General features: G+C 37.5%; 1 protein-coding gene across 4 annotated transcripts in view; it reads left to right on the top strand.

Moving 5' to 3' along the window:
* SLIT2 (slit guidance ligand 2) overlaps positions 1-21,535 on the top strand; it is a 379,752-nt gene that overhangs the window by 286,591 nt on the left and 71,626 nt on the right. For 2 of the 4 annotated variants that reach the window (XM_036853383.1, XM_036853384.1), the window contains 10 exons: positions 704-775; positions 4,536-4,679; positions 4,792-4,955; positions 5,913-5,936; positions 9,449-9,599; positions 12,239-12,313; positions 13,900-14,043; positions 17,946-18,089; positions 19,645-19,811; positions 20,723-20,855. In XM_036853383.1, the coding sequence (XP_036709278.1) occupies positions 704-775; positions 4,536-4,679; positions 4,792-4,955; positions 5,913-5,936; positions 9,449-9,599; positions 12,239-12,313; positions 13,900-14,043; positions 17,946-18,089; positions 19,645-19,811; positions 20,723-20,855 (1,218 nt within the window). The remainder of the gene's footprint in view (positions 1-703; positions 776-4,535; positions 4,680-4,791; positions 4,956-5,912; positions 5,937-9,448; positions 9,600-12,238; positions 12,314-13,899; positions 14,044-17,945; positions 18,090-19,644; positions 19,812-20,722; positions 20,856-21,535) is intronic. The other 2 variants (XM_036853386.1, XM_036853385.1) reach the window with 1 other exon arrangement.

The following is a 21,535-nucleotide window of genomic DNA, read 5'->3' as shown; positions in this document are numbered from 1 at the left end:
TTAGAACATCACTGTGTGTCAAAACCTAGGCGCCAGGTATGCTGAAGTAATTAAGTCATGGTCCCTGCACTTTGTGGCTACACTTAGTGGCTAATCAGAGGTAAGGACATGGGGATACATTCCTATTCATATTTCTTTGGGGAACATACATTTTAAAAGTTCTCCTGTATCAATATTAATGATCACTGTCTTCACAAATCTTCCATTTCTTATGCATATACATTATACGTTTAAAACGAAAATTTTACACTTATGTGGATTCCTTTCACTGTTTTCCATTATGATAATCCTAAACCTCATCCATTTAAAGAACAGTGGGTTCCACATTTACTGTTCTCCTTCGTTATATACTGTGTGCTCTCATTACATATGAACTGTGTGTGCGTGTGTGTGTGTGTGTGTAGAAAAACATGACAATTTAACAGTGGACATTTCTATGAAAGGGGAATAAAATTATAAATTGTGTTAATTTTTGTTAATTTTTTTTGTTTTTCTATGTTTTCCAAACTTTCTACCATAAGCATATGTCTAATCTATAACCAGGGAAAAAACATTTGCAAATTGAAGTTTGTTTACTCAACTATGGCTTTTATGACGTATGGAGCTTACAAACCTCCTATAGGCCTGCATACATATGTTTGGCTGAATTTGTTTTGCTGGTTGATGTCTAATTTTTTTGTTTGTTCAAATCATGTTTTTCCAGTGTCCTCTATGGAAATAAAATCACAGAACTCCCAAAAAGTTTATTTGAAGGACTGTTTTCCTTACAGCTACTGTAAGTATTTGATTGTTTCTGATCTGTTGAACCCAAATATATATTTTAGCCAGTGTACCATCTCATATATTCATGGAGGCTTCAGAAAAATTTGACCCAAAATGACATAGTTTAATGAAATGGAAAAGATTAGTCTAGTGGAGCTAACATTGATGATGGTTATTTATTTGAAGACACAACACTTTGAAATTGTTCCCAAACCTTTCTTTCCACATTGTCATAAATGTGGGCATCCTGGCTGTCCTGTCATTTATAGTCTGTGGAATCCTTGCCCTTTATGAAATTTCTCTGGTTTGATTTACCAATAGTTGGAAAGGAGAAAGACTTGGTAATATGTTTATCCACCTTTGTCCAAAGAATCTGCGACAGTGACAGTATTAGAATAACATCCCCCAACACAAAGATGGTGTTTAGTAGCCTAGGACAGAGTGGTAACACTCAAATTAATCTTTAGTGAGAGAATTATCTGTCAATTTCCTGGACTTTAAAGACCACTCTGCTTAGAGAATAGCTACAACTTATTTGTCTCGAAAGAAGTGTTTATGATACATATTTATAAGAATAAGACTTGACCCCAGATGTCTTAATTAATGCTCATATGAAAATGAGATTGAAAAAGTATGCTAATACTAAGATTGTTAGTGTTAGACCATCAAAATCTATTCAAATCACCAAACACTTATAGGGTATCTCATTTGGGGCACACACTGACCTAGCTGCTGTGGATAAAAAGATGAATATGATATAATTTCTTCTCTCAACTAGCTCACAGTCAGTCTACTTTAAAATTCTTAAGTTTAGAATGCTATTTTCTCTTTTGGATGTGTGTATTTGTTGGAGTTGGGGTTTGAACCACTTACTTGGTAAAAATTTATTCCTAATCTCACAAACAGCCCAAAGGTTGTTTTTTTTCCTTACTTGATAAATGTATGTTTATAATTACATCCTGTTATCCACATTTTAAACTTTTCATTATTATGCAGAAACATATTTTATATCACAACACAGTTCATACATATACACATACAGACACACAAATGAAGCAAATCATTAACAAAACTGTTTAACCTCACTATGTATAGTACTGTGAATTCTGTTCCATTCTCTCTCTCTTCTTAATGCTACATAACTCAATAAATTGATTTTACAACAGACCAATCAGTCATGATAAATACTGACCTTTGTGACCTAGTGACTTTATTTGGGCATCAAATTATTTTTTAACCCTTCATTTGCAGTGAAGTTAGCAAATATTGTTTCTGATCTTGAATAGGATGACTCTATATACATCATAGGTATAGCTATGTACTATAGCCAAGTGTTGCCTATTTGTTATTTACTTTTATGTCATTCTTTCACATTTTCTTAGCATTATTCTCCTCACCATTCACTTACATTCTCTTGCTACCACTGTCCTGCCTGGTACCAACACTAAAAATGGCAACTTTTTCTTTCCACACACACTTATTGGTAGTTGATGTAACAAGTGGGTTGATAAACACTGGGAATCTGTATGTAGATAAACCTTACTAAAAAAGCCAGCTTTCTCCCTCTGCCTTAAGTTCTATCTCTAGACTAAGCCTGCCAGAGCTAACGTGGCACAATTGAATCTTCATGGTTAGTTGAGAATTTGGTTAGGTTAAACATCTTAGATCTGCTTGAACAGATGAGATATTGAGGAGAAGAAGTAGGTAAATGGAAGGAACAAAAGAAAGTAGTGTTCGGTACTTCTCCCCTAATTTCTGGACCACCTGAATGTAAACTAAGTACAAAATGCTCCAAACGGCACTGTCTTTAGTTGTCTTCCAGGCCCCGCATCTTTTCCTTGTCCTTAGCATTGTGCTGTACAACTCCTTTCTTGGTTAGCTGACTAGTTAGGGAACATGGCCAGTGGACCATGTGTTGTGGCCCCAAGTGGGGAGGTATAGGATTAATCAGTCCACACCTCAAACCATGCCTCTAAGCTCTTAAGAAAGCATTATATAGATCACAGAGAAAGCCAAAACTGCAGTTTCTGAAGGAGGATAAAAAAGAGTACAGCAGGGAGAACCACCACCAGAAAGTCTTGGCTTTGCATGTGCAGGGAGTTGAGGTCTTAAAAAGGCAAGTAAAACTGAAATACCCTGAATTACAGAGATTCTGGTGGGCAAATGGGAAAACAGTTTTCAGTGTGTTAGATAAGAAAGCATCATGCCCAAACCACATAGCACATATTTTTTGAGCTACTAAATATTTGTTAAAGTGCTAAGTATCAAAGCTCTGAACTGAATGGTGACAGAGAAAAAGAAGTATCAAAAAAAATTCTCTGCCCCCAGAGGGCTAAACTGTCTTTGGGCAAACATGAGAGCCTGTATAAAATAGTTGACAAGACTAGGTAGCACTGACTGACTTCCTAGAGGAAGGAATACATTAGTTGGGTGGCAGTTGTATTCTGGAAAAGTCTTGTTCTGGAGAAGGTGGGCCTTCTGTGAGACCTTGATAGGCCAGAAGTTTGAGGCAGGTGGAGAGCCGGGCAAGTATACTCCCAAAGGTGAGGGAAGCATGAATACAAGTGCAGACACAGGGACATATAACCTACAAGAATGATGTTTGCCCAAGTATGATCTGTAAACCACAGTTCCACAGAATATTGATGCAGAATACCACTGGTATATATGAGAAAAAACAAGTTTGTGGGATATTTTGTTAAACCAAGTAAAATGGATATGTATAATGCAGAATGAGGGTCTTCCGTGTGACTTTGCCACTCTCCAAGAGGGTTATAAAGTAGTCATTCAACAACAAATATTTATTGAGCACCTAGCACATGCCAGACATGTGGGAAACATCAGGGAACAAAATAGACTAATATCCCTGTTGTCTGGACCTTATACCCTTGGGAGAGGGTTCATGCAAATGGCAGTCAGCAAGAACATAATAAATAAGCAAACCACACGTAACAGAAGGAAATGTGTATTTAAGAAAATAGAAAAAATAGATTAAAGTAAAGGAATTGAGATGCTAAGGATAGGGGAGGGGCAAAGACAGGCTGACGGTGTTGGAGGGAGTGGCCGGGGGAGGCTGATTGGAAAAGGTGACATTGCAGCCGACTCGAAGAAGCAACATAGTTAACCAGGCAGACATCTGGGAAAAGAGCGTTCCAAGCAGAGAAGAGAGTCTGGCAAGGAGACCTGTGTGGCTGGAGCTGAAACAGCCAGGAATAGAAAACTTGGAGGTTGTAAAGTTCAAAAAAGGAACCAAAGATCCCATTGGGCATTATGGGCTATTGTCAAGTCTTAGGTTTTATTCAGAGCAAACGGGGAGTTGTTTCATGGTTTTGAGAGAGGAGTGATGTAATCTGGTCTGTGTTTAGAAGTCTCACTCTGGCTACCGTTTTGAGAATGGACTGAACTTCTTTTTCACAGAGCAGCTCCAGGGACTAATGTTTTATGAGAACTTTATGGCACCCTTGACAGGAGACACTGGCTCTCACCCACCTTTGTCTATTGCTGTACTTCTACACATTCCAGAGAATATATTTAATAATTTTTGTTGAATAAATGTGTAAGTACCACTAGATTTAGGCAATCCAGTCATTAGACATGACCCATGCTTTATCTGCCATGACCCCAAATCTTCAGCCTGTGATACCTCAATGATTACTTAATGTTGAGGGTAAAAGAAATGGATTCCTTGATTGGATTTTCTCAAGAACAACAGAGTCTTGAAGATGGGTTAATGAGATGCTACACTTTAATTCTACGACTATTTAATCAAACAGATTATTGAATGCCAACAAGATAAACTGCCTTCGGGTAGATGCTTTTCAGGATCTGCACAACCTGAACCTTCTCTCCTTATACGACAACAAGCTTCAGACCATGGCCAAGGGGACCTTTTCACCTCTCCGTGCCATTCAAACCATGTATGTACATAGGATTTGGATCAAACGTGATGACCATTGTATTCACTCTGAATTTGAGAGTTGAGTTCATTGCAAGTCATGTGTAAAAGTGTTCTGTATGTGTTTCTGAAAGGCATTTGGCCCAGAACCCCTTTATTTGTGACTGCCATCTCAAGTGGCTGGCGGATTATCTTCATACCAACCCAATCGAGACCAGTGGTGCCCGCTGCACCAGCCCTCGGCGTCTGGCAAATAAAAGAATCGGACAGATCAAAAGCAAGAAATTCCGTTGTTCAGGTAATTTCTTACTCTGTGTGACATTTCCCCAGCGTTACCCAAAACAGTAGTGAGATGTAGAGACAGCTGGCCTTGAGCTGAATTACCAAACATTGCAGAATCGTATTTCTTTTTCTTCTGCCCATGAAGGAAAAGAACTGTAGATGCAATTCATATAGCACTCCTACATGTAACCTTTTTAACACACTATCCAGCAGAAGAAATAAAGAAAAAAGACGCCTGGATACTTCATACTATAATCCCAGGGTTTGAATTTAACAGGGGCCTTTTAGCTAACTCAGTGCCTTTAAAAGGCTGTAAGTCTCACGTTTGTTGTATTGTTTTTCATTGAGCAATGTAAGGTAATTAATCATGTTTCCATTTCTTTAAGAAAGTGAACTGAGATTTGGTTACTTGATTTGCTCAGGCTCAGAAGTAGGGGGAAAAAAAGCTCCGGATTCCTTGCTTCTCACACCGAATGCCGTTTTCTTGTTTAGCATTCTCGCATTTTGAATAGGACTGTGAGGATACATTTTTTTTCCAAAAGGCCATCTTTTAACACTTTGGGAATATTACATTTACTTATAAAAAGTGAAATATAGATGCATTTTATTAATATTAAAGAGAAACATTGAAATTTACTGTTTGCTTAGGTATAATCTTTTCTATTTTCTCATAATAAAATGCATTCTATATGTTTTGGGTAGTATGCTACCTAACTATTCCAGGAGTTATTTCACATTCGGCAGTTAATTTATACTAAAAAGCTAATATCAAAACAAAGCCCTTTATTGTCCATGGTTCCAGATGCATTTCCTACTCACTGTACATGATTATACTTCAGCCACTGCTGTGAATATACATTTTTCACTTAATTATCTATAGTAACTTTAGTCCATTCTTAATCTAATATAACTCATATCTCTGCTTGCTGACATTCAGGTGCATCTTCTATTTTTTTTCTCTTTTTTTATTTAGCTAAAGAACAGTATTTCATTCCAGGTAGGTTTTGCTCGGTAGTAGGACTAACTGCAGACACCTTTTCCTCACCTTATAAAACGTAGCTTCTAAAACTTTGATATGCATGCTTTGGAAAATCCAGTGGGTACTCTGTAGCTAGATTTCCTTCTGCATAGATCACTTGTAGCTGTTTCCTGAAAACCTGACCTTTGCATGCAGCTTCTGATGTTAAACATATTACTATTAAACTCCCACCTTTTTCTCTCTCTCTCACTTTGGCACATTATCTGAAATTTCTCACAGTAGCTAAAATGTTTCAATCTATGGCTTTCTACTTAAATAATTTTCTCTCCTTATGTTGTATATCTGCCCTTTCAACCTGTTTTTAAAATATAGCATCTTAAGCTGGTTTTAAAGACAGAGACCTTTCTGTTGTCAAAGAACTAGTTCTACATGAAATCAGTTACAAACACACAGAACTGTTTTCCATCATGAGATTTACTTTTTCATAGAGATTTTTTATACTACAAAAGTATCCCTTACTTTTTGCTTTACTTTGCTTGCTGTTGCTTCACTTTTTATACCAAAGCAGCAACTTCCTGCTGATTTATGTGCAGTTGTACTTTGCGTGTGATTTAAAATTCTTACATCCCTGGAGTCACAATATAATAACTCCACAAAAACAATATTGACATCCATCCTGAAAGCATCAGAAGTTCATGGGTACCAAATGCCTTGGATAACTTAGGCAGATATTTCTTAGAAAAATAATTGAAATGTTTTACCACTGCAGTCTTAACACTATCAAGGCTGATGATTCTAGAACTAGCTCTTTGAAATATGTTTCTTTACTTATTTTTTCCTTGCCTGCCAATTGTGTAAAATGCCTCTTGACTTGTTTGTTTTAAACCATTATATAAAAATACATGTTAGTAGTTCGTTGGCTACATTTACAATATCCTGGGTATATTCTAGACTATAATATATCTTAATAGTTATAAATTAAAAAAATATTTATAAGGTGTTAGTATGAAAAAACATACTTATTTTCTTAAGAAGAACTCTGGGTTTGGTCTCTATTTTAAGGAGATATGCATTGCTTGCCATTGTTGGATTATAATATGAATAATTGTATGCATTTAAGAGATTTTGTTTCATTACATATTTTGACTTGAATGATCAGTAATATATACATTACACTGGCTGCATAAGAAGTAACATGTTGAAAAGAACAGTTTATTGGCCTTCATTGGCAATCTTTAAAGTTCAGTGTTTTTACCCAATTATTAAGTAGAAAGTCATCTGATAGCTATTACCCAGAAAAAGCCATTTTGAAAAACAGAACCCATATAGGATAAAACATCGATATTACTTAAATCCCCAAATTAGAGAAGTGAATATAATTATCAAATTATTTAATCTGTCACATTTAAATATGCTTTATCAATAATTTAGAAATTAATATTTCAAATTCACCAAATAAGGAACAAAAGTCAGGTTGTTTTCATAAATTCTGATACAGTGTTGCCCTCTTATTAACAGCAGCCAAAATAGGTTTGGGGAAAAAAAAAAAACAAAAACTTTTATATCAGATATCATGGCTTAATTGTCAATTTCTGGTCATTCAATTTACATGATTTAAACAAATAATTATAGAAGTCAGGACTCAGAAGAATTCTTTGGGCCTCTCCTCCCTTTTTTTTTCCAGATTTTAATTAAAATATGAGCTTGCCTAAAGAGCAACCATAAAATAAGCATTGCCATTGCATTGAATGCAGATTATTTTCAATGTAAAATACCTCGTGTATCTGTCACTTAGACTTTGTTCCCTGTATTTCCTTATTTCACCTTTTAAATGAAAGCTTAAACTACAATACAACAGATCCTCAGTAAATGCCGCGGCATTAATTGGCAAATGTATTGAAACTGTTATATTCAGCTTTGCAAACTTCTTCCGAGATCCTGATTCCATTTCAATTAAGTGACATTATTTGTAAGTTGGAAAGATCATTACGAAGCATGTAAGCCACAACCTAAGGTTTAATCCAAGTGTTCCAGTGATAGTTCTTGAAGATCTCACGATTAGTTTTTCACTTCATTTTACATGTCTACTTGCCTACCACCATTCTGGATGGCATCTAGAGATTACAGTGAGCACTCAAAGAAAACTTATCTTGTGGAGACTTCATTTTTTTAGAGGAATTGACAAGAACTTAATTTGTGCTGTGCATCTTGTATGCCATTGCTTTTCCTGTAAGACCACTGTGCTTCAAAAAATGATTATGAAAGTTTACAAAGCATGACGATTCTTGTCACACCAGGCCATTCCCCGATAATTGCCACAGTAAGGGAGGAAGGAAGAGACCTGAGTGAGTTTTATATACGTGTATGTGAATCTTAACTGGGTTTACTGTCTTTCTTTCCTTTTTGGTGATCTTTACTTTTGCAGGAATTCACCATTTTGGCTGTAAGTAAAAGTGTCTGATCTGAAACATGATATCCTCCCTTTTCAATCCTGATGTATCTTCTTTTAGTCTCACTCTTTTGCACCCTTTTTTTTTTTCCAAGAAGAAACCACAGATCTTTTGAGCCTCTCTGTTGTCCTTGTAGCGCACCTTCAACTTCTTCCTGGATGTTGTTCCCGAAAGCTGTTGTTTCCATTCTGCAGCTCTGAGGAACGTTGGAGGCACCTTTCAGTATAGCCCCTTCTTTGTGTTTCCAGGGCATCTTCGGTAGTAATACTCTTACTATGGTCATAAACATTCTGCGGGGAGAATGCATGTCATGTAGACAGTATTACGTTTCCAGAACGTCTGTAGCTTTTCTCCTGCTTCCCTTCATCTTTCCTCTTGGTCTTACCTTTGGCCTAGTGGATGGTGTAGTGGTTATGTAGCGAGATTTTCTGTTGTGCTTGATCTAACCATGTGGTTGCCAGGTATGAGTAAAACATGGTTCCGTCAAGCACCATGGAACGTCACGCAGCTTTCTACAGCATGACAAGCTGCTGAGGCTTAAATCAGGATTTACTTGTTTCTTTTTATAAAATCAAAATGAACAAAAGAGGGCTTTTTAAGCATTTCTGAAGATTATGTGAGAGGGAGAGAATAATAAAAGACCATAGAAAATTTAAAAACCTGAGTCCATCTATTTGCCTTGAAAGCCCTAATTGAAAATGATATCTAGGCATATGTTTATTACTGGATACATTTTAAATTCTTGACTCAGAGAAAAAATAAACTTTTTCACGACTAGTAGCCATTGTGTGATTAGCTGTCAAATAGTCTAGAATGGCTCATAACTGGATCAGCAGAAAGTACAGCTGTGAAAAGCTCAACTCTGTTAATGTTTTCCTGTCCTGTGAATCTGGTTACTCTTTTTTCCAGCAAATTCCAAGCCCTTGTTTTAACCCTCTCCTGACATCCATTGACCAAAATTCCCCAAGTTGTCTCCCTGCTGCATAATCTATAGTTATCTTACTTTTTTCTTCCTACAAATAAACAAATATTCTAACCTTCAGACTCAGTATCTTCTCTTCTGGCTTGAATCCTCAATAGGTACAGAAGATTATCGATCAAAATTAAGCGGGGACTGCTTTGCCGATCTGGCTTGCCCTGAAAAGTGCCGCTGTGAAGGGACCACAGTAGATTGCTCCAATCAAAAACTCGCCAAAATCCCAGACCACATTCCCCAGTACACTGCAGAGCTGTAAGTTCATCTCCCAACAAAATCCGGTTTGGGAGGGAAGGAATGAAAGCATCAAAGCATTGGGATTTTTGTCTTGCCCTTTCATTCTCAATAATTACATTAATTTTAATTGACACACATTGGCAGAACTCTTCTTTGTACAAATATATGTATTAGAGGCTTTCTTACTTCATCTTTCTGGCCCAAGGTACAACTACAGAAATTAACTCACCTCTCAAAAATTCAGTTAGCACTTAGTAGTGCTAATAATAATACATTCATTTGATATTTATTTCTTGGATATTACTTATATCCAAACCCATTTCTAAGCGCTTAATAGATTTTTAATGTAGTCTTTTCAGCAACCAAATAAAATAGTTCGGAGTCACCATTTTGAATCTGTGTTAATTGTGAATTCAATCAGAGTCCTTTTTTTATCAGCTATGCTACTTCACTGACTCACAAGTGGAAGGATTCAATGTTTACCAAGTATGAAGCACAAAGGATAGTTTTTTTCTGAACAATGGATATCATAGCAGGAAAAGCTAAAAAGACAGAGTGTAATCAGATCTATATTTGTAACACTAACATAGGGCCTAGCACATACGAGGTTCTAAAATATGTTTGAATCATTTATAGATTCTGTGCCCATGTATGTTGGCCTTCACTGACTTTATTTATAAAAGTATGACATTTAATGTTAGTGTTTCTAAAAATCCCAGAAAAACCTAGTAAAACCTCATCATTTTTAGAACATCTTAGCAATGTTTATGTCTAGCACCATCTGGTATTTTTCATTAACTGCTTTGCAGAGCTGGTTGTCTTTTTGTGCATGTATAATTCTCTTGTCTTCAACTAGATTATAGCCCCTTGATGACAGAGATTGTGTTTTATAGTTTATCTCCCACAGTGCCTATACTCATACCTGTTTAAGCAATTTGAATAATTAAAAATAATATAATGCTTTCAAAAAGATGACAGAAACTCACTACCTAGTGGTTATAATGATGCTTTTTAAAATTCTGTTAGTTCATGAAGCTATTTCATAGGTCCAGGACTTTAGAAATGCATGGAGACCATGCAGTAAAAGCCCTGAACTCTCTATTTACTATCATGGAGGGAGTTACATTTACTTCCAATAATACTACAAACAGTAATTCAAATTTTATCTTCCAGCATGATAACACTTTAAATAAGTTTACTTGTCACTCAGGAATTTAGAAATTCATATCTAATTCATCTTTCAGCAAAGGTTGTGTGTGTTTTATGAAATTAAGTTTTTTTTTAATTATACCTTTAAAAATCAGTACTGGGAAGAAAATATTTGTAAAACATATATCTAAAATATATATATATACATCTGCTCAGGGACTCATATCCAGAATATATAAAGAGCTCTTACAACCCAACAATTAAAATGTACCTTACCCAGTTAAAAAGTGGTCAAATTATTTGTATGGACATTTCTCCAAAGAAGATATACAAATGGGCAATAAGCACATGAAAAATTACCCAGTATCATTAGGCATGAAGAAAACGCAAATCAAAACCATAATGAGAAAAAAAAAAAAAACACATAATGAGGTAGCACTTCACAACCAGTGGAATGGCTTTAAAAAAAGACAGTAACAGGTGAGAGAAATTGGACCCCTCATACATTGCTGGTGGGAAGGTAAAACGATGCAGCACTTTTGAGAAACAGTTGGGCTCTTCCTCAAGGAGTTAAGGGTAGATTTACCATGTGACACAGCAATTTCACATCAACGTACATAACGAAAAGAATTGAAAACATACAGCCATACAAAATCTTGTATGCCAGTGTCCTAGCGGCATTATTTATAATGATTAAGAAGTGAAAGCAACTCAGATATCCATCAGCTGATGAATGGATAAACACATGTGGTATGTCCACACGATGGAATGTAATTTGGCCATAAAACAGAATGAAGTACTAATCTATGCTAAACATGGAAGAACCTTGTAAATATTATGCCACGTGAAAAGAGACAGACACAAAAGGCCACATTTTGTGTGATCCCATTTATAAGAAATATTCAGAATAGGAAAATCCACAGAGACAGCAGGTGAATTAGTGGTTGCCAGGGATTGAGGCAGTGGGGGGCTGCAAACTGAGAATGACTGCTGATGAGTATGGGGTTTCTTTTTTGGATGATGAGAATATTCTGGAATTAGGAAGCAAAGACGGTTGCACAAGCTGGTGAATATTTTAAAAACCACTGACTTGTACACTTTAAAAGGGTACATTCTGTGGTGTGTAAACATATATCAGTAAAGCTGTTGATACATATTTATGGAGAAGTGACTAGAAAAAATATATCCTAAAGTGCTTTTGGAGGCAGGGGTAATAGTGGAAAAAAAAAGTTGAGAAACTTGGTTCTACAGATTACTGAATGAGAGCTGGTTTTGAATTTCGATGATTGGTTTTCTTTACTACGTGCTTCTTAATATGTTTTATTTTGGTCATTAAAATATGGGATAAATTGGAAAAAATCTGTACTTCCCACAAATTTTCTGTGATATGTGTCCTATATTTTGCTTTAGGATATTCATTAAATAATGTTATAATTCTGTACGAGAAATAAAATTTAATCTCTTCCTGACTGTTGGGAATGAAACTTTTCTGTTTCTGTTTTCCCTAGACGTCTCAATAATAATGAATTTACAGTGTTGGAAGCTACAGGCATCTTCAAGAAACTTCCTCAATTACGTAAAATGTAAGCCGTATATTAGCCATCTTTTAAAATATCTGTAGTGTTGTGTTTTCTTATACCTTTGCAGTTTTATTTAGATTTCTTAGGAAATTGGAAGATATAAAAGATTCAGAGACATGTCTATACAGTGACTACCTGTGACATGAATTTAGGGTAAACTCTGAGAGGAACCTAAGTAATTGGCTCTTTCCTATGTATTCCAGTGATGGTAACCATGTTTTCTGTAGCAGAACCCTAGCATCTTACTTTAACTCAGACAGCTGGTTTGTTATGTGGCCACAGCAGGAATCCAGCAAACTTAGCGCATTAGAGATGAGTTCAGTAATGTTTTGTAACTTCCTTTACTGTTCCCCAAACCATGCTGTTCTTTCTCTTTCAGCACGTTCATGTCAACTGTTTGACTTTTTGCTTCATTAAACTTTCATTAGAAGATAGTCAAAATTAATGATTGGTAAACTGGCTTGATAGCTCATTTGTGTTACTACATGTCCGCAACTCATATTTTAAAATAAGTTGATAAGCTCAGCAGTTTCAGCAACACTCCGACTGTAACCCTCCCCCACCTAAGGTGGATGGAAAGAGGGACAGGACAGAGGCCAAGAGTGAGGGTCCGTGGAGAACCCTCCACATAACAGGAAACATCAGGAGAAGGAAAGAAGCATACTTGTGTGATATCTGTGCTTTCATATATGTAACTGGTCCACAGTCACAAAGGCTAGAAGTGGCAGAGCAGACTGAAAGCATTTCCTGTGCACTTGACCCACATATTATACTGCCTCCCAAAGAGTTTCTAAGTTCTTAACTGTGCTCCTTTTTCACTGACGTTAACTGCTTTTTCTTTTTAGCCCTAAGATGCTTTTCAATTCAATACATATTTATTCAGCAGCTGCTATGTGCAGTGTGCTCTGAAAGGAATAAAATGGTACCTAAAAATGATCCTTGTTCTGTGGGCATCCCTGGTCTTGGAGTGAGCCTTGAGAAAGAGAGAGAACCTATAGGAAGATGTTACCTCAACTGGATGTTCTTGCCCTCTGGGCAAGCCTTAGTATTTTGTATCATACAAAATACTGGCATAAGTTGGTGGTTTTGACATATTATTACATGAGGAGTTTAACTGGGAACAATCTCATATTCAGATACATTTCTGATGCTATCTAAATGCAAACATATTTTAGTCTTTCCTTCTTTTCTCTATCCAGTTGTCTTCTTTGAGTCATTAATTCATTCAACAGTTTTAATCGGGCACTTCTTTGAAAAGTTTCTTAGTAAGTGTGGTGGCAAACATAAAAGTTTACACAACTCAGTACCTGACCTCAAGAGTTTTATATCCCTGGGGGCCCTGGCAGATCATTGATCAGGCTGGTACTTTTCAGCATAGATATTTCTCCTTTGTATTATTATCAGTTTGGCTTGATGGAATCAGGAAGTGGTGACTTTTCAGAGCCTTGGGAATGCCAGGCAGTGAAGAGCTTAGAGTTTTTGTGGAAGACATTCGTTCAGTAGAAGAAAATGATCAGACATGTTGTCTCAGTGCCCTCATTGTCAGAAAGAAATTGTTTCAAATATTTGTTTCAACCATTTTTATTTAGAAACTTTAGCAACAATAAGATCACAGACATTGAAGAGGGAGCATTTGAAGGCGCAGCTGGTGTAAACGAAATACTTCTCACGAGTAATCGTTTGGAAAATGTTCAGCATAAGATGTTCAAGGGATTGGAAAGCCTCAAAACTTTGTAAGTATTCTTATTTGCATTGTGATTCTGCTACCACAGGATTGTAATTCCCAGGTCATTATATTCCGGGGAGGGGGGGATAGCTCCTGCTCTTCCTCATCCCCCCGATCTCTGCTCTGTCTCTGTCTCTCTATATCTGTCTCTCTCTCTGTCTGTATCTCTCTCTCTCTCTTTCTCTCTATCACATACACACACACATTTTGTAGAGGCAAACATCCCTGGGGCTTCCCTGGTGGCACAGTGGTTAAGAATCCGCCTGCCAATGCAGGGGATATGGGTTCGAGCCCTGGTCCAGGAAGATCCCACAGGCCGCGCACTTAGCAGCTAAGCCCATGCGCCACAACTACTGAGCCTGCGTGCCACAACTATAGAAGCCCACAAGCCTAGAGCACACGCTCTGCAACAAGAGAAGCCACTGCAATGAGAAGACTGCACACTGCAACCAAGAGCAGGCCCCACTTACTGCAACTAGAGAAAGCCCACGCAGCTACAAAGACCCAACGCAGCCAAAAATAAATAATTTATTAAAAAAAAAAAACAGTCCTTGACCCTGATACCTCTGACTTCATTATGCTGCTTGCAAATGATCAAAAGAACCTCTCCTGGCTGTTGAATCCTCAACAAAAAAGATTATCTTTGCTCCAGTGCTTGTACAGATCTGGCTCCTCTGTTCTTCCTCAGAACAATCATTCTCTTTCCTTTTCCTCAAATACCTCCACCTAATACTCTCTCTTGGCCCAAGGTCGCTAGCTTCAGAACCCACTCCAACACCTGCAGCAGAATAAGCCTAGCTGGAGACTGCCTTCATCTGCCCCTGCAAGGTCTTAGTGAAAGAGAGAGAAACTGGCTGGTGGTATATCTTTTACTGTCTATTTCAAAGAAGACATGCTAAGCGTATGTCTACTTACTCAGCAGTAGGGAGGTTGGGAAAAAGAAATCCTGTATGTTTCCAGAAGGTTGTTGGCCAAGGAAGATGGGGCTTGAATTGACGAGTAAGGACAACACTTTGAGTTACTTGAATTTTCTTCTGTGTGTATGTGTAGTTTTCATAATCTCTAACGCATAAAATTATGTTTGACAAAAGTGGTGGCCTAAACATTGGAAGAGACACCAACGAAACTCCGAAGCCTTTGGAAGACATGAAGGAAATTATTTGTAACCAAGACACGCCCTTGGGAATTGCAGTGGAGAGAGGCCAAGCTCCACTGTCTCCCCCAAACCCTCACCCTGCCCCGTGCAACCACCAAGAGCCATGCGTGCCCAGGGTAACTGAGAGCCAAGGAAGTTCATTGCCTGCCCTTTATCAGATGTAGATGGAGAGGGCATTTCCCCAGCCAGCGGCATCCCCAATTCACATCCCACTCAAAGAAGCCCCTGCCCATGAAAGGAGAAGTATGTTCTTTGAGCTTCCCGGGGTAGCCTGGAGCCGAACCGTCCAACACAGCCAACCTGCAACCTGCTGACCGCTCCCATGGGCTAACTAGGAGTCCCTTCGAAATGCAAAGTGTAATGCAAATATCCCTTTGGTCTTTTTATGGAGGAGATCCTGGGAGTGTAGAAAGCGGACAGAGAAGATATACCACAGGTGGTTATATCTACTCCTGCCCCTATTCCCCTCCCCCAAGCTGCCTCAGGTAACTCAGCAAAACATAAATCCTGCAGCAGGCAAAAGCCTCCCTTCTTAAATAGTAGCCAAGTGACTTGTAACTAGAACCTTCTCCTTAAGGGGGCAGTGTGTGTTGGGATGGGGAGGAGAGGATGAGGGGTGAACCTGTAACTACCTACATTAGATAGCCTTGGGCTGCTGTAACAAGATAAGTGACTTAAGCAACAGGAATTTGTTTTCTCATTGTTCTGGAGGCTGGAAGTCCAAGATCAAGGTGCTGAGAGGGTTGGTTTCTGGTGAGGACTCTGTCCTTGGCTTGTAGATGGCTACCTTCTCGCTGTGTCCTTGCGTGGCCTTTCCTCTGTGTGTGGGAAAAGAGAGCTCTGGGGCCCCTTCCTCTAAGGACACCAGTCCTGTCAGATTAGGGCCCCACCCTTAGGGCCTCATTTCACCTTAATGACCTCCCTAAAGGCCCTGTCTCCAAATACAGTCATATTGGGGGTTAGGGCTTCAGGATATGAATTTTAGGGGGACACAGTTCTGTCCATAGCACCACTCCAAAGAGTTTATCAAGGTATTTTTTTCTGGCTAGGTCCAGTCACAGGACTCTCTGTGAGACGAGTTCTCTAAATTCAGCCTTCTCCTTTGTTATATTTCTAGCAATGTTTTTGTGCCTCTTGTGTTTTGGCACCTGAGACAGACACCCACTGACTCTCTACTTAATCCCACTGTACCTCAAGCAGCAAAACAGATCATTTAGACCAAGCTAAGAGTATTAACAGGCCTTCTGTGGGTTTATGGGGACATAGCTATTGCTTTAAGTGGTCTCTTTCAGCTTGGAGCTATAAAGATTTTGACAAGACCCTCCTCACTGCCTGTAGACTTCTCAACCCTATAGGACTAGTAAACCTCTTAGTTCGTACATGTACATATTTCAGTGGGTCTTTGAACCCCCGATGTTGCAGGCAAAATGTGGTACATATGTGTGCTTGTGGATTTTTCCAGTGATGGAAAGCAAAGCTTTTTTCGACTTTTCCCAGGAGTCTGTGACTCCAACAAGATTAAGACCAAATGTTCTTTCCTATTTATGACAAAGGATAGTACTGATAGGACTACTTTTCTGTTGTACATTTGTTTCCTAACGTAAAACTATGCCTTGATAAGGAGGGCATTATCCTTTCTTGTTATCTGCGACTTAGCAGAATGCAACAGCTGATATTTCTTATTTATTATAGGACAATCTAGAATTTTAAAGGAATGCTTTGTTGTTATTTTTGCAATCTTCTAGCAGGGTGATCAACCCATGTCTAGAAGAATTAAGGAGAATATTAACTTTTCAGAAATTCTGAATAAAGTTTATGGCAACTGTTCATCTTTACATGGGATTTTAAGAAGCTTTTCATTCCTTTTCTAAGCCCCACAAATAAACATTTTAGGAAAAGAATTGAGAAACAGCCAAAATTTTAGCAGTGATGAAGAAATGACAAAAGTGTTAATCCTGTTAATGGCAATGACTAAAGAAAAAATGGTCAGAATTTTTTTCAAGAGAAATTTTATTGTGAACAACTGGGATCTCTTAAGTATTGCCTCCTTTTAAGTCTAAACTCAAAGCAAATAATTTATTCAGGCTTTGTGGAAGCTCAGTCAAGTTTGGCTCCTCCAGCCCGTGTTGACATTGACTTGGCTGTAAGTCCCTAAGATGCCCTCAATTCTTCATTTTCTGTGGCTATTGATTCTTTTTTGCCTCCTTTCTCTTCAGCAGCAAATGTAATGCTTCTTAGAATACATAAATCATGGGGCTTCAAGGGCTTAGAGAGCTATAGGTGAATTAGGACATTATATAAGAGTGCAAACATAATTGTATCATTAAAGGAAAACATTCTACCCTCACTAGATGGGGTTGTAAGCTGGTGCTGAGGCTCATGAGTTTTTGTAACTGAATGTTATCACTGACAACTCTATGCATTTTATTCTAGCACAAGGTTCTTAATATAGTCGGCTCTCCATATCCACGTGTTCTGCATCTGCAGATTCAAGCATCCGCGGTTAATGCGGAACCCACGGATATGGAGGGCCATGGATTTTGGTATACGCAGGAGGTCCTGAAACGAATCTCCCAGGGATACCAAGGGATGACTTGTACATATCTACAGCAATTCCTAATGACAGGAGAACATTCAGAAAGCAGGAATGAATGCTACACATTTGCCAAGAGGTGTTGTTTCGGTCTTAAGATAGGCAAAATTGATTGCCTGATATTTTATCTACATAATGATGTTGTATTTTTTTCCCTCAGGATGTTGAGAAGTAATCGTATAAGCTGCGTAGGGAACGACAGTTTCACAGGACTCAGTTCTGTGCGTTTGCTTTCTTTATATGATAATCAAATTACTACAATTGCACCAGGGGCTTTCGATACTCTCCATTCTTTATCTACTCTGTAAGTATGAAAAGTAGTTTTCATTTATGTATTAATTGAGCCAGTGTATTATATTTATTACTTTTATTGATAACATTTTAATGCATTACTAAGCATTTCATAAAAATGAGATCAAAGACTTAGACTTCTTTTAAAAAGGAGAAATTTGTTCATGTTAAACTTATTTTAATTTTTCTAAAAACATTGCCTACTATCCTATATTAAAATTTAACAAAAATCATGGTAGTTTTTCAGTCATTTGTTTTTATAACAATGTGGTGTGGCTTAATTTATAAATGGTAATCTTATAATTTGATTGAGAATTATTTTATTCTTTTACAAATAAAAGAAATGTAGATTTGTTTTTCCCAGTGCTCTCACATTGGAGTCTTCACAATATAAGTATTATAAAAACAGAGTTGATAGGGTTATTGCCAACAAACTGTACTCAAAAGGATCATTCACAATGACAGGAGATATATTAGGATGACCAGACCAACAATAAAAGCTCACCAGAGGGCATTTACTGTGATATTAAGAAGATATTAAAGAAATAGGCTGAGCCTATCCAAGAGCACATTTTATGTAGACAGTTGGAGAACAAAGAATATTTGTAGGTCTACAGATAGAACTCAGAAAGTGTCAGAAAACAAACAAACTTTCCAAGTGTTTCAGGCCCCTTGTATGTCAGTATTTAAAAAGCAGTGTTTGAAATGATAAACCTTATAACTGATATGGCTTCCTGGTAATGGTGGCATCTAAAAATACTAATTTAACTGAAAAGGTAGTTAGAAGGAAAAAAATCATGTTCAACATAGCTCAAGTCCCTGAAGAAATAATTTGAGGGAAGCATCCATCCATCAGTAAGGTACTTAATCCTCTTTCCACATAAAATGTGACATTTTCCATCGAGTGACTAATTTGTGCATATTAAAGATGGCATGTTTATAAATAATGGGATTGTCAATAGGTTTGTGCTGAAGTGGTGAGATGCCAAAAGTATTGAGATTTGTAGAAGTAAGTTCATTTTTATAACTGGCATTTAATCAACTCAGCTGTCAGTTCGGATGGGAAACCTATTCTCTGGAGCAAATAAGAGATGGAAATCTTGAAATGACAAATTAATGAAATAGCTGTTGTCAGGTTAAACCCAATAATATAAGGTAATCAGCCTTCATCTTTATATTAAATTACTGCATTATCAGTGTAGGGATGTTTGACAGTAAGTCAGATCTCTGACAAGTTTAAATTATCTCTAAATGAGATATCTATCAGGATTCACTGCCTAAACCCTGAATTGCCACCTTCACTTTATTTTTCATATGAAATTATTTGAAGAATTCTTATATGAAAATATTGTTCTTATTTTGTATGTTCCAAACATAGATATTTCAGTCAAAGAACGCATCCCATATGTTATGTGTGATTGAGCATGAATTGGGGGTGGGGTGAATACAAAGACTACGAAGGAATCATTCCAACAGATACAGTATGGGAAAATGGTAGCATGGGGTTTTGAGAAGTCAGAAAGCGAACCTCTAAACTGAACTCTGCATTGTTTGCATGTGGTGCTTAGAAACCTCTTGGCCAATCCTTTTAATTGTAACTGCTACCTGGCTTGGTTGGGAGAATGGCTCAGGAAGAAAAGAATTGTAACGGGAAATCCTCGATGTCAGAAACCCTACTTCCTCAAAGAAATCCCCATCCAGGATGTTGCCATTCAAGACTTCACTTGTGATGATGGTAAGAAAGCCTGCAGGTCTTTGACCACCAGACACTCTCTGGTGATTGTTCTGATGCTGTGGGGCATAATTAGACAGTACATCATAGTTCAGGCAATGGATAGTTATTATGCATTTTTTTGCTTTGTTTTTGTTGTTTTGTTTTGTTTTAGCAACAGGGTACTTACTTGCTCAGACGGTACTCTCACATCTAGCTCTACTTGGTTTGTGTTTCTGAATGTTTTATAAGATTTTCTAATTTCCAACTTGTGGTTGATACTATTTAAATAGCTTCATTTTTGTTTTTCTTTACTATTCTAAGCATCTCTTTTAGTAACTACCATTTAACTACCAATGATAAAAGCAATTGACTCATAAAGTAGAAATTCTAGTAAACCTAACAAGAATAATAGTTTTCACTTTTTAGTCCTCTCTGTATATCATCACATTTAATTCTCATAATAGCCCTGTAATGTAGGTAGAACATAGGTTCTGTAATTGTTGGCAATAAATGAAGAGCTCATTTGAGCCGTATATTTTCAAATGAGGGGCCCATATACTTTTTGCTAACCATGTAAAACTAATCTGTCCGTTTATGTCTCTTCATGTCTGTCTCTTTTCAGTTTCTCCATAATTCAGTTTATATATTCTAATTAAAAGTATAATTTGTATAAAAAACTGAACAAAGAACACAACATTATAATCGTATTGATAATACAAACTGTGAATTGTTTTCTGGAATTCTGCCCTAGGCAGTCTGAAAAGAGACCTGCACAGAATGTATGGTGTCGATTTGTAAATACTTAATGTCCTATACATAAGTCATCATATGGCTGAAGACTCTTGTGTTTGTTAAGCTAAAGGCATAAAATCCCTTCTAGCATCTTCAAAGCCACAAATCTGGGTTTTCCTGTATTTCTTTTGGCAATTTAGGGAATGATGACAATAGTTGTTCCCCACTCTCTCGCTGTCCTACGGAGTGTACCTGCTTGGACACGGTGGTCCGATGTAGCAACAAAGCCTTGAAGGTCTTGCCCAAAGGTATTCCAAGAGATGTCACTGAATTGTAAGTAGAGCTTGTCTTTCCCTTTCCTGAAGGATTAATATTTCACACACCAAGGGAAATGGAGACCAAACAAAAATCTTTTGAGTCTTGTTTGCAAATTACATTCATTCTGTGGGCCATTAATTAGTATCATGGAAAACCCTAAGCAAATAATATAAAAGCTAGTTCAGGTCCCCTTGGGAAAGGCTGGTTGTGTGTTTCTCTTTGTTTTTCACTGTAGGATTTCTCAGAGCCTTTATTATGCTAATGTGCAGTGTGAGCTCCAGGAGAGGATGTAAACTCTAAGGTAGTTCCCATACTTAGTTGTCTCCATATCCCTTTTCTCATGGAGTATCTTGCAATGGTAATGTTCCATCAAATGCACCTTGAGAAATGCTATGTATTTAGTTCATCTACGGTGACTGGGATGTTTCATATGATTGATTATTCTTTACCATGTGTCCCCTTGGAGACTGTCTCACACAGGGGATACATGAATACGTGGGGCGTGGGAGAAGCTGACATAATCTTTACCCTTAAAAGGAGATACTGCCCTTTGGACTTGAATCAGAGTCCTTTAGATCATAAAGGGCATGGGGCCAATTTTCCCTAACGTTTTCAGAACTGATATTTACAAATTACATAGCCAATATAGACATATAAAGATACTAAGCACCACGCACACTTCCTTAGCTGCCTTA

Source organism: Balaenoptera musculus, chromosome 5 (genome assembly GCF_009873245.2).
Source record: "Balaenoptera musculus isolate JJ_BM4_2016_0621 chromosome 5, mBalMus1.pri.v3, whole genome shotgun sequence".
Taxonomy (NCBI): domain Eukaryota; kingdom Metazoa; phylum Chordata; class Mammalia; order Artiodactyla; family Balaenopteridae; genus Balaenoptera; species Balaenoptera musculus.
Note: the sequence above shows the minus strand (reverse complement) of the source record. Positions and strands in the feature narration are given on the sequence as shown.